At 36.9% G+C, this 12,402-nt stretch overlaps 1 protein-coding gene across 4 annotated transcripts in view; it reads left to right on the top strand.

Moving 5' to 3' along the window:
* MALRD1 (MAM and LDL receptor class A domain containing 1) overlaps positions 1-12,402 on the top strand; it is a 263,177-nt gene that overhangs the window by 19,414 nt on the left and 231,361 nt on the right. For all 4 annotated transcript variants that reach the window (XM_068673784.1, XM_068673783.1, XM_068673782.1 and 1 more), the window contains 3 exons: positions 1,215-1,372; positions 6,813-6,905; positions 10,256-10,463. In XM_068673784.1, coding sequence (XP_068529885.1) covers positions 1,215-1,372; positions 6,813-6,905; positions 10,256-10,463 — 459 coding nt within the window. The remainder of the gene's footprint in view (positions 1-1,214; positions 1,373-6,812; positions 6,906-10,255; positions 10,464-12,402) is intronic.

The raw sequence follows: 12,402 nt of genomic DNA, 5'->3' as shown, positions 1-12,402 counted from the left end.
AGAATTCTGAATTCAGGCATAGATCTAACATTAATGTATATTTCTCTTCTGCAGAAGTCAATAGCTATATAAATATAAATGCTGTGTTGATCTCTTTCAGATAGAATCCTGGGTTACATCTGTAATATTCCATTTCTATCAAGTGTAACTGCTGTGTCAGTAAATTACAAACCTAATTCCAATGAAATTGCAAGCATGTATTTCAATGTAAAAAGTTGTATAGCACAGAGTAAACTGCCAAACTGCCAACAAAAGGAAAAGAATGGAAAAACAAACAAATAAACTAACTAACTAACTAACAAAAAACTTGTGAAATGATGGTTTCTCCCTTCAGCTTGAAATAACCTATGTAGCATCTGCATTTGAGATAACTTGCATTTAGACATGAACACAGAAACTTCAAACTGAAGACCTTTGATCAGTCCTTGTTTATTATTTTAATAGATACTTCTGAAGGCAGTAAAACATTCAGTGATTCATTGCAGAGGGAGAGGGGAACCTGCTATATTTGATTAAAAAAGTATTTAGCCTTTTTACTTCTGAAAGATAAAAGACACTGTTAAAGGGATGGAGTACTATTTTAGATCTCTGTAGGAATGTCTTTATAAGGAGCAGTAGGTCAAGAAGAGCACAAATTGCTTTCCTGCCTGCTTCAGATGGAAAGACAATGCACTCCCAACATTTTGTTGCAGAAATTCTGGATGAGAAATAAAAACCTTAAGTAAGCATGGTGGAGATGCAACTGCCTCCTGTATCTGTAAGAAAGAAGAACAAATTTCCCCTTATTTTGAAAAGCCCAAAGAAATATTACTGGGAAAAAAAAAAAAAAATCCTGGAAAACATAATAGGAAGAGAGAAAAAGCAGTTTCCAAATAAATTTGAGATAGGGATTGAATGGTTGTGAATTTAAGGAGGCTGAGCTGAATATGGGCCTGCTCACAGCTTTTAACACACAAAGAACTTCAAGATACTGTCAACTGATGTCATTCTTGGTTGCTGGGACTACTCTGTGAGTCAAATGCAGATAGATATCTATCTTTTTAATAGGAAATGCTTAGGTGACATCCAAGTCACATAATCAGCATGACAATCAGATTGCAGTGTGGGGGAGAAGGGGACCATGGTTTAATTGCAGCAAAGCAGTCCTTATTTTTGCAGACTGAGATACAAAAGATACATTTTGTGAAAAAGTGCACTTTTTTTTTCATTTTCAGGCTGTGTGGTGTGGTTAGAAGCTAATGACAATGCATTATACGAAAGTGCTTATCTTAACAGCTCCATGTGTCATTGCTCCAGCAAGAATTGCCATTTTCAATTTCATTACTCCATGGCAGATAGCAGCGTTCTCAAGGCACTACTGTATACTAATCAGGTAAGAAGAAGCATGCATTCATTTTCAAATGATCAAGATGAGGCAGCTGAGCTTTTACCAGCAAAAATGTAAGGATATATGCCTGCTAGTACATGCAGGCCCCCTAAGTTAGTCTGTGCAAGCAGTAACTTTGTATCATTCTACTGATGAATGCAGTCGTAAAACCTGGGTATTTGCCTGTCAGCTATAAATTAATTTGATGGTTGAATGTTCTGCAATAAGACTTCAAGGAGAAGCTCCAGCTACTATAGAATTAAATGATTTGGAGATTTCAAGGGAAGAATCTGCAGCAGTTTTTCTAGCCTCCCTTCTTCACTGGAAATGGGAAAATCAGTAACAGGAAAGCTTGAACTATGCTTGTTCTCTATGGAAACACAGAATAAAGGAAAGTTGCTGGCTCAGTATGTCTGGAAAGCACTTACTTAGCCACTTGATTAAATTTGTCCACTGTTCCAGAGCAGTAATTTTCTTTTTCTTTTACCTATTAATAGATAGAACAGCCATGTCAAACTGAAACACAAATGCCAATTGAACAGTGAAAACCATTTCCTTCTTTCTTACTTAACTGTTGTGGAGACTTTCTATGCATAGAATGTCCCCTTTTGAAAGCCTTGTTTAATAACTTAGTATTGATGCTGTAGTATTTTTACTTAATAAAAGCAGGGATAGGGCAGCTGGTCTTGCTGAGTTAATGTCTCATATCTTGATGTTGGAGCTAAATTATTTTCACCCATCAACACAGGTATTTAAAAAGGCTGATCCACCTCACACTTAATTTACAAAGCTAAGATGCAAAAAAAAACAAACACTGAATTATAACACTATTGAGGGGTCTAAATATAGGAACAAGTAATAAACATCTTACTCTCTCCCCCTGCATCTTCAAGTATTCATGAAAAAGACTTCAAGCTCTTGCTCATTTTTTGTCCATAAAGAGGGAATAATTATGTTTTTCAGTGACCCATTACTGTGTCAGGGAACTGTAACATAATCAGTGTTCAGGTCAGAATAAATGGAGATTTGGGCTATAATGCTTTCCAATAAATTCCCAGGTATGATGTTTATAGTAACCTTGAGACAGATTAGCAATATTGATTTTTATGGTTTGTCTAAGTAGCATCAATGGATCCTATTTAAGAGTCTTCTTTCCCTTAAAATGCAACAAAACATATTAGCCAAAAAAAAAAAAAAAAAAAAAAAAGTATTTGAGTTCCCATAGTGTTGGGAGCCTACATTCAATTAACTGATAAATAATTCCTCACATATGTATCGGATGTACATTTTTGGCAGCTTTTAAATCAGTTCAGTCTACTCTGTTTCCATGAATTCTTATATCATTTTGATGCTTTACTTGAATTTCTCCTTCAGTCAGAAGTGTATTTTGTGAATGTAGACTTATTTAGAGACGATGTAAGTTACTCATTGCAGAATTTGGCAGAAAAATCTTCAAAAATATGTTTTTTCAGTAGCTTTAAAAATGAAAGCCAGCAGACTCTCTGTAAAACTTCTTACATGAATGGGGAAGTAGTTTTTACACATTTTGCTATTGAATTGTTAAACTCATTATGAAAAACAAATGAATTTTCAAAAGAAGCCAAATACTGAGAAATGGAAACGTGATCCTGATTCTGATCCCAGAAGACAACAGAGTGCCTGTCCTGGGGGCCATCAGTCAAAATAAACTCTCAATTGCATGGTCCAGTACTGTGCAGGTTCCCTACTGTCATTTTGCAGTTTTTAATGGTTATAACCTATCTCAGAATAATTCTTACTATGTTCCAGTACTGATAAAACTGACACAGAGACTGGACATTTAATGCAGTTCTTGGTATGGTTCTCAGAGCACAAAGCACTGCAGATGTTACAGATGTATCCCTAACCTTCCTCACCTTTTTAACAGATAATCCACAGATCATAGAATCGTAAAATCATGGAATCATTTAAGTTGGAAAAGACCTATAATACCATCTATTCCAGCTTCAAATAAGTGAATTTGTTTTCTAATATTGATATTATGACATTGGATGATATGGAATTTAAATTGCTCTTAGATATGGAGAAGAATAGTGAACATAGACTTTTTTTGTGTGTCTATATATGCACCAAATCTCTATTTGCTCAAAGAATGTCATACAAGATTGTTATAAGTTTCACCAAAGTCAAGTCACTTCTGTTTTTTCAAGGTTGTTTATTATGTCAGAAAGTAGCAGATTACACTGGCTGAATGTGAGTTGCTTCTCAACAGAAGCAGCTAATGGACACTTCTCATTTCCTAATTCTCTACCTGCTTACAAGATTATTGTTACCAATTTGTTCCAGTGTCTTATGTGTTGTCACCTTTCAGCCAATTGGGCTGTAATTGCATAGTCTATACTTTTACCTTACCTTACCTTACCTTACCTTACAAGAGAACAAGGAGCACAAATCTGTAGTTTCCTACATATTCTCAAAGTTAATTTCTGATAGTAAGATACTCCCTTCATTCTTTATATTTCCTGGTCCCCTTCCAATTTTAGTGCTTCTAGCTTACTTATCTTTAATATTCTTCTATTTCAGCCCGCGATTGCATTCACATTTGGCAATATTGTCTTCAGCATTTGATAAATTTTAAATTTTATTTGAAAACTTAAACCAAAGAAAATATTGTTGAGTGCAGTATATCACATGCCCTCTATTACTTGTTCATTCCTCCCATTTAGATGAACATAAAACGATAAAAGATTATTTTGACCTATGCTTGTATGTGCAAGCATGTTTTTACCCTAATATGCTAAAATTTCTGCAAGTGTTCAGCAATGCTTGCAAAGTCCATGCAAGTACACTCTTTGGTAGAAGCAAAAGGTAGTCATTAATCATTTTGAGGCAACAAATAAGCATTTGTTCCAAATTACTCTGAAATGAAAAAAAAAAGGGGGGGGGGGGGGAGAGACAAAATGATGTGTGCAGTTGCACAGCAGTATGTGAATGTACCTGTAGAGAAATGTCAAAAATAAAAAATGTGGTTTAGAAATGGGCTTGATAAGAAAAAATCATGATCGTCTCTTCCATTCTTCAAAACTGAGTAGCATTATCTTAAAAAAAAAAAAAGAGAGAGAGAGAGAAAAAAAAAATAGTAAGAAGGAACACATCCCACAAGTCTTGCTCATCTTAGCCTTACAAAAAAATGGTTTTAGATAGCATTATATCTCAGTAAGGGAAATAGAGAGAAGGTATTTTGAGCAACTGCTCTCCTGCATCACCAAAACAAATCTCAGGGGAAAGTACTGTAAAATCAATACATTGAACCTCCTAAAAGATAGCTAGAGAAGAAAAGAATGTGTTAGAGGGGCTAACCCATTTATACTAAAATGATGGAAGAATTCCACAGGCAAGACAGATATGACAGAGAAAACATTGTGAGGAAGGGAAATAGTATTATTGGCTTATCATAGCTGTAAAAAATCAGAGGGTAATATCTCTTGCATATTACAATAGCTAATTTTAAAAGTTGTTGCACCTGAAATGATTTACTGCCTTCAGTGTAAAAACAGGTTAAGAAGCCTGGCACACTGAAAAATCAAGAGTTTGCTGACATGAGCTATTTTCATTCAAATAAATTGGAAAGAAAGATGGCCATGGGGATGGGTACCTAAACTGTTAATCTCATATAAACAAAATTATAGTATTCAGATGTATCCAAATAAATAAATAATAAATATTTATTCCTACAAGACATACTAGTGTGCTTGAAGCCTGCCTGTATGGATGGATGGAGGAATGTGTACATGTTCAGATACATTAACATACATATTCCTAAAAGCAGACACTTAAGCCACAGGCTTTTAACCATTTTAACCTGCTATGCAGTATGCTTCCTAGTACATCATCCTTGCCTGTGTCTTATATCTGGCTATTGTATTAGCCTACTAACATTAACAAATTTTCTTCAGAAGTCGAAATATTTAGCAAAATCATGCATGTTTTAAGCAGATTGAAATTTCCTTGAAATTGAAAGACTTTTGATGAATAATGTGAACAAGTTGACAAATACCTACATCTTACAGTATTGTGAAAACTCACAGCTGACTTATTTCTGAAATCAGTATGGCATGTGGTTTGTCCAAATTTGCTTTCTATGTCATTAGGGTCAGCCTTATCTTGCAGTTTTCCAAAATTGATCTTGAAGACATATTCAACAGAGTTTTTCAACTTTGTTAATATGTCACAACAGTTGAAGCCTTTATAGGACAATGGGGGTAAGTAATTTGCTACAGGTCACAAATCATACTAGTGTTGTTCTACAGGCTCAGACCTCTCAGTATGTCTAGCAGCACACAGTGTCTTCCTTGTCTTTTTTTATATATTGCAAGGCAGGAAAAAGATAACTGGCCTTGTCTATAATGTTGGTAGGATTCACATACCTATCATATCCCCTCTTATTCCTCTCATATAAGGTTAAGGTTTTTACCCTTTCAGCTTCTCTCTGTATGGGAGACTTCCATTTCTCTTACCCGGCTTCACATCGTTTTCTGAACTGCCTCTAATTCTGTAATACACTTTGTGGAAAATATATGACCAGAACTTTGCATAGTATCATAAAAGGCAGTGCAGTGTTGATTCTTGTAATGGTACATCTGTTTGTACATTTATCCTATAGTAAATTTTCCTGCCTTCCACTCCTTTCCTCTCACCTCCCATTGCCTTCCCTTTTGCGTGACTTTCTTGATTTGCTCTATACTGGAGCTGATTCTTGGACACATTTTATCTAAGTTCACATTGCCATACTTCTTTATATGAGCCTCAATATTGACAAAACCAGAATGAGCATGAGTTGGTTTTGTCAGATTTTTTTCATTAAAAGGATTTTGAGTGCATTCATAAAGGGTCCTTTAGCATATTTAACTCTCTTGCTATACTACTCCTCAGTAGGTATAGTAAATATGGGGATTGAGGTAACTCAAAACATGATTAGGACTTACTTGGTAGTACTCTGTTTGTTTTACTGATTGAAAACAAATGACATGTTTTTAGCACAGTTTAAAGGGTAATTTTGACAGACCCCAAAATTCTGTTCTAAGTAAAAAAAACGAATTCTAATATTAACACAACTTCTAAAAGAGAAAATAGTGCTGAGAATGCCATGGAAATACATTGTTAAATACAGTCCTAGTATGGTTTAATTTCCATACTAATTTGCTTTAATTTATTACCAAGCTGGCTTCTGATGATTATAGATATATATAAGTATATATATAATTAACCCATTTAATCACCATAAGTATGTCTTGCTTGTCCTCTTTGACAAAGACTTTGATGCAAAGATTGCAAAAAAATATGTGAAATTGTATTTCCTGATATACATAGTGTTGGTCTGGCTATGATATGAAAAGATCAGTGGCATTAAGTGGCATAACTAAGGGTCTAAAAAGAACTTCTTAACATCGTATTCTGTGTTCCACAGGAGGAACATGTCTTGTGGGAAAACAGCATGACAACTAATAAGGAATGGGCCAAAGTGGATATACAGATACCAACAGGGCTAGAAAAATTAAAGGTATGAATGTAAAAGACAAGTGTTTGATTTTTGAAAATGTTTTACTTTGATGTTTATAAGTCTTCTAGGAAGTGTAGGAATTTAAGAAATGTATGTATATTGTGAAGGGCTTGAGGGCTTGCTGTTCTTCGTTGCATCACTTGAGTAAAGCTCTGGCCACAGATTAATAAAAGCAGGCTACCTGTTTGTAGCCTAAAGCTCCTGGTCTCAATAATCACAGAATCACAGAATTGTCTAGCTTGGAAGAGACCTCTAGATCATCGAGTCCAACCTCTGACCTAACACCAACCAGTCCTCCACTAAACCATATCGCTAAGTTCAACATCTTGTAGTGAGGGGCACAAAACTGAACACAGTGCTTGAGGTGCGGCCTCACCAGAGCTGAGTACAGGGGGACAATCACTTCCCTAGACCTGCTGGCCACAGTCTTTTAAAGACCTCCAGGGATGGTGACTCAACCACTTCCCTGGGCAGCCCATTCCAATGCCTAACAACCCTCTCAGTAAAGAAGTTCTTCCTAATATCCAACCTAAAACTCCCCTGGTGCAGCTTTAGCATGTTGCCCCTCATCCTGTCACCAGGCATGTAGCAGAATAGACCAACCCCCACCTGTCTACAGCCTCCTTTAATGTACATATAAAGAGCAATAAGGTGGCCCCTGAGCTTCCTTGTCTCCAGGCTGAAAAAAAACAGCTCCCTCAGACGCTCCTCATAGGACTTGTTCTCCAGACCCCTCACCAGCTTCATCGCCCTTCTCTGGACTCTTTTGAGCACCTCCATGTCCTTCTTGTAGTGAGGGGCACAAAACTGAACACAGTGCTTGAGGTGCGGCCTCACCAGAGCTGAGTACAGGGGGACAATCACTTCCCTAGACCTGCTGGCCACAGTTTCTTATACAAGCCAGGATGCTGTTGGCCTTCTTGGCCACCTGAGCACACTGCTGGCTCATATTCAGCCAACTATCCACCAATGCTCCCAGGTCCTTCTCAACCTGGCAGCTTTCCAACTACTCATCTCCCAGCCTGTAGCTCTGCTTGGGGTTATTGCACCCCAGGTGCAGGACCCGGCACTTGGCCTTGCTGAACTTCATACAGTTGACCTCAGCCCATGGGTCCAGCCTATCCAGATCCTCCTGCAGAGCCTTCCTACCCTCAAACAGATCAACACACGCACCTAACTTGGTGTCATCTGCAAACTTACTGAGGGTGCACTCGATGCCCTCATCCAGATCATCGATAAAGATATTAAAGAGGACTGGCTCCAGTACTGAGCCCTGGGGAATGCCACTAGTGACCAACCTCCAACTGGATTTGACTCCATTCACCACGACTCTTTGGGCCCAGCCAGTTTTTAACCCAATGAAGCGTACGCCAGTCCAAGCCATGAGCAGCCAGCTTCTTGAGGAGAATGCTGTGGGAAACGGTGTCAAAAGCCTTGCTGAAGTCAAGGTAGACCACATCCACAGCCTTTCCCTCAGCCACCAAGCGCGTCACATAATAACATGCAAGAAAATGCGTACACATCTCACCATTCTTTAGGAGGTCATTTGAGTCCTTCTTATTACCAGTTCATTAAAATACAAATACTATTAAGTGAAATAATGTGAATGAATTTTTTGTTATGTCAATGGAATGACATAAATCATTAACTGTGGGAGAGTGTCTTCCCCTCCCCCTCCCCCCCCCCCCCCCCCCCCTTTTTAAAAATGTACAGAGAAGAATTACAGGTTTATATTTTAAGTAATTTTTGTTTAGATATTTCTTCATAATTCTGTAAATAAGCTTTATATTTTACTGTTTCAACATCAGCTGGACAGGTGATCTGTGTGAAGGACAAAGACCAATCCCTTTTCCTATAAGGAAAAAATAAAGAACCAGATGTGTATAAGATTATCTGTAGTATCCAAAAGTAAATAAACAAAAGACTGCAGAGGTTTTATGCTCTCAGCAGCTCAAACTATGCTTTCTTATACAAAAACAGCATGATCACTTGTGCTTAGGGAAGGACAGATACTGTAATTATGTGACTGTGTGACATTTTCAGCACAGCATTCTGCTATTTGAACTAGTAGGGAATTGATAGCGTTTTTGGAATTTTGAAGATTGTCTCTAACAGAAGACTGTTATATATATAATTCTTATTTTTTAGACAATTTTCTAGGGCTTGTGTAGTATGTTAGAGCCTTCTGCTTATGTCCCAAAATGTTTATTCTAGTTTCCTCATGTTTTGTCCAAAAATCCTCCCCAGCTTTCCTTCCACTGTGTTTTCTGCCTCCTTCACATGACTGTTTTCTGAAGCTACTATTTTGGCCATGCCCACACCTGTCAAAACCCACAACTCCATTTTTGATTTGTACGTCCAACTCCTGCTGTGTCTCTAAGTGCTTTGCACTATCACTATTTTCATCTGCTCAATGAATTCAAGCCAAGCTAAAGCTTTTGTTGGCTGCTTAGGTACAAGTAACTTGGTGAATACAGGATAATCTCCTTGCTTTGAGACTTAAAAGAGCTGGAATAAACAATGACCAGGAGCAAGAGATGTTCTCCTAAAACTCTGTTGCTCTAAATCAGCTTGTGCAAAAGGGAAGTCTGTAGGAGTGAAATGCTTCCTGAATCCCTCTGTCTATGCCAAGAGTGGTATTCAGACAGTAAGCAGGGCACGGGCTCTGCTTATATATTGGCATATTGGCTCTTATATTGGCATATGATAGCCAGTATAATTGAAACATTAGCATGGTCCCCAGCAGGGTTTTGACTCAAGAAAATTAGCTGTCTCCCAGACAAAGCCTGGAAGAGCAACCAGGAGCCAATCTCACTACATAGCTGGGTGCAGCTTTCTTGTCTTGAGAGAGATCAGCTGTGACCTCTGCTATAGCAGCTGTTGTCTGATAATGGTCTCTAACTTCTTCACCTGTGAGTGTAACCTGATTTTTCTGTCTTGGGCACCAGCAAAATTAGGTTCTGAAGAGACTTCAGAACAGAAGTCATGGTCATTAGGATGTTACATGGCAGAGCACTCTTGTGAAGTACAGAGACACTGCTGTGTTTTAGCCAAATAGTTATTATATTTGGAGCTTTTCCTTAATCTGTTTTTTCTTTCTTTTTTTTTTTTTTTCTTTCTTTTTTTTCTTAATTCTGGAATCTGTTGAATCATTTTACCTGAAAAATTTCAGAGAAATCGATTTGAAGTAGTCATTGCAAAATTTCAGCTTCTGATTTTATATTTGGTATGTCTTTTAATGGAAGGCATCTAGTGCTTTTTTACAAATAGGACATTACTCTTTTATGGTAGAAACAGAGCAGTTTCTCCCTGTCTGTTAATACAAGTATTTTAACTGTAACCATCCACAGCTTACATTAAAAGGAACAATACAGAGCAGGGGGGGGTTCGTCTGTCTGAATAACATCCAGCTCTTGGATACCACACCATCAGAGCCACCAAGTTTTGGTTCCTTAGAAGAATTCACCTGCACTAATGGGCAATCCACTGAGCCTGGATCACCCTGTGACTCTCACCCAGACTGCTCTGATGACAACAATGAGGATCCAGCAGCCTGCTGTAAGTGAATTTTAAAAGCGCTGAAGAGTATAGTTAAACCTAAACAGATCTATCCAAGAAATGCCTAGAAAGCTGTTATTATTTATATGTTTTTTTTTTTTCCTGGAATATTAAATGATATAAAAATTCATTACAACATTCATGATAATGTTCAATGTTTAATTTGTCATTATGTATGTTTTTTCTTTCTCTGTCTGTCCTCAGCAATATATTTTGGATTCTGATAGCAAGCTTTTTAAGCGTCTGCAGAAACACCAAATTTTGCACACTTTTATCAAAATGTGTTCCTTACATTATTTATAATATATTCTTCCACAATTTGAGAGGAACTGAAATCTGCCTTGAAATTTGTTTGAACACTTTTCTAATTTAGACTGTCAATAAGTTTTTGGGAGAAAATGTATCAGGTGACATTAGCTGTAGATCAGGAGGTTTATTTTAGTCATATTTTGAATTGAAGGTAACTTTTCTCAGAAGCTATAGCTTTTACTGTACAGTCAAGAGAAAAAAAAATAAAATTACTGGGAGTTGTCTATAATAATTATGAAACATTTCAGAACTCGATGTAAAAGTAGTTTTAGAAAACCCGCAGCTCTTAAAATAAATATTATATGGTGTATACCTGTTTGTATGTTTGTCTGTGGCAGAAACACTTAAATATGTTTTGTAGAAAACTGTGTACATAATTCAGGTATTGGTAATGATATATGTTGCTGTGATGTGCAGATTGAAATATATGTCTCTCAAAGTAGCAGGATGGCGGACATTGATAATGCTTTATTTTCAAATTCTTTGAGAAGGCTTTAGGAACAATTTTTGACTGAATTCTCTTTGCTTCACGTTTTAAACTTTTTAATCCCTTAAAGATCCTTGCAGGACCCATCTCTGAAACAAGTGATATATGTGAACGTTGAAACAACATTTTCAATAGGAAGGTTTATAGTGTTCTATCCCCAGGTTCTCTTGGAGATTTTAAATATGTTTTCCCTTTTTACAAGACTTGATCCTATGCTGTTAAGTCTGTGCACTTGCTGGTAGGAATAAATTTCTCATGCTGTTTAGAAAGAAAAACGGAATGAAAGTGAAGAGTAGTTTATAAATCTGATATAATTGTTTCAGTGATTTAAGGTTCCTGCTTCAGTAACATTATCAGAGAATTGTGGTGAATATTGACTGGGAATCTAGAAGAATAATTTGAAGGCCAAATAGGGGATGAAAAATAATTCTTCTAGTACGAGAATAGCTGTTAATACTACACAAAGTGAAAACAAAAATAAGTCAAAACATTGTAGGCAGTTATATTTTGGACACAGTCTATTTGATTTTAACCCTTGTTGTCTCAGACACCAGACTTTGGCATTATATAAGACAAGTAAATAACCTAGATATAATCCGTATTTTAGCATATGGGACTCAATCTTGGTAATGCTGCTTCCATCATGCTTATGTGGATGGGTCAGAAAAATTAAAGAGTGGGCAGAAGAAAGAAAAGCCAGAACAGCCCAGGAGTCTCAATGCTGTCCTTGTGACACTTTTGGAATTAGGGTATTGCCCCATGAACTGACAGAGGCCCAGGAACTGCACAACCCTCTCGATAGCAGTATCTAAGGCTCCACTCTCTGCTGTTGCCTCTGCAGTTGACTTGGGTTTAACACATAGCTCAGATTCTAATCTGAGATGCAGAGATTATATGCCTCACTTTTTGTTGAAATATTCACTGGTTAAAGATTCATCATCTTGTTCTATCAGTGCACAAAAGCATGCTCATCCTCTCTCCAAAAAAAAAAAAAAAAAAAAAAAAGTGGGAAAACAGTTTTCTAAAATATAAGTAAATCACAGCAGACTCATGATTCTCTGCCTACTGGCTGAGAATAAAGAAATGAAACAATATATAAAATATCCAGATAAACTTTCTAAGGTTGGTCTATTTTCGTGGCTT

This window comes from Anas acuta, chromosome 2 (genome assembly GCF_963932015.1).
Source record: "Anas acuta chromosome 2, bAnaAcu1.1, whole genome shotgun sequence".
Lineage (NCBI taxonomy): Eukaryota > Metazoa > Chordata > Aves > Anseriformes > Anatidae > Anas > Anas acuta.
This window is presented reverse-complemented; position numbering and strand designations above follow the sequence as displayed.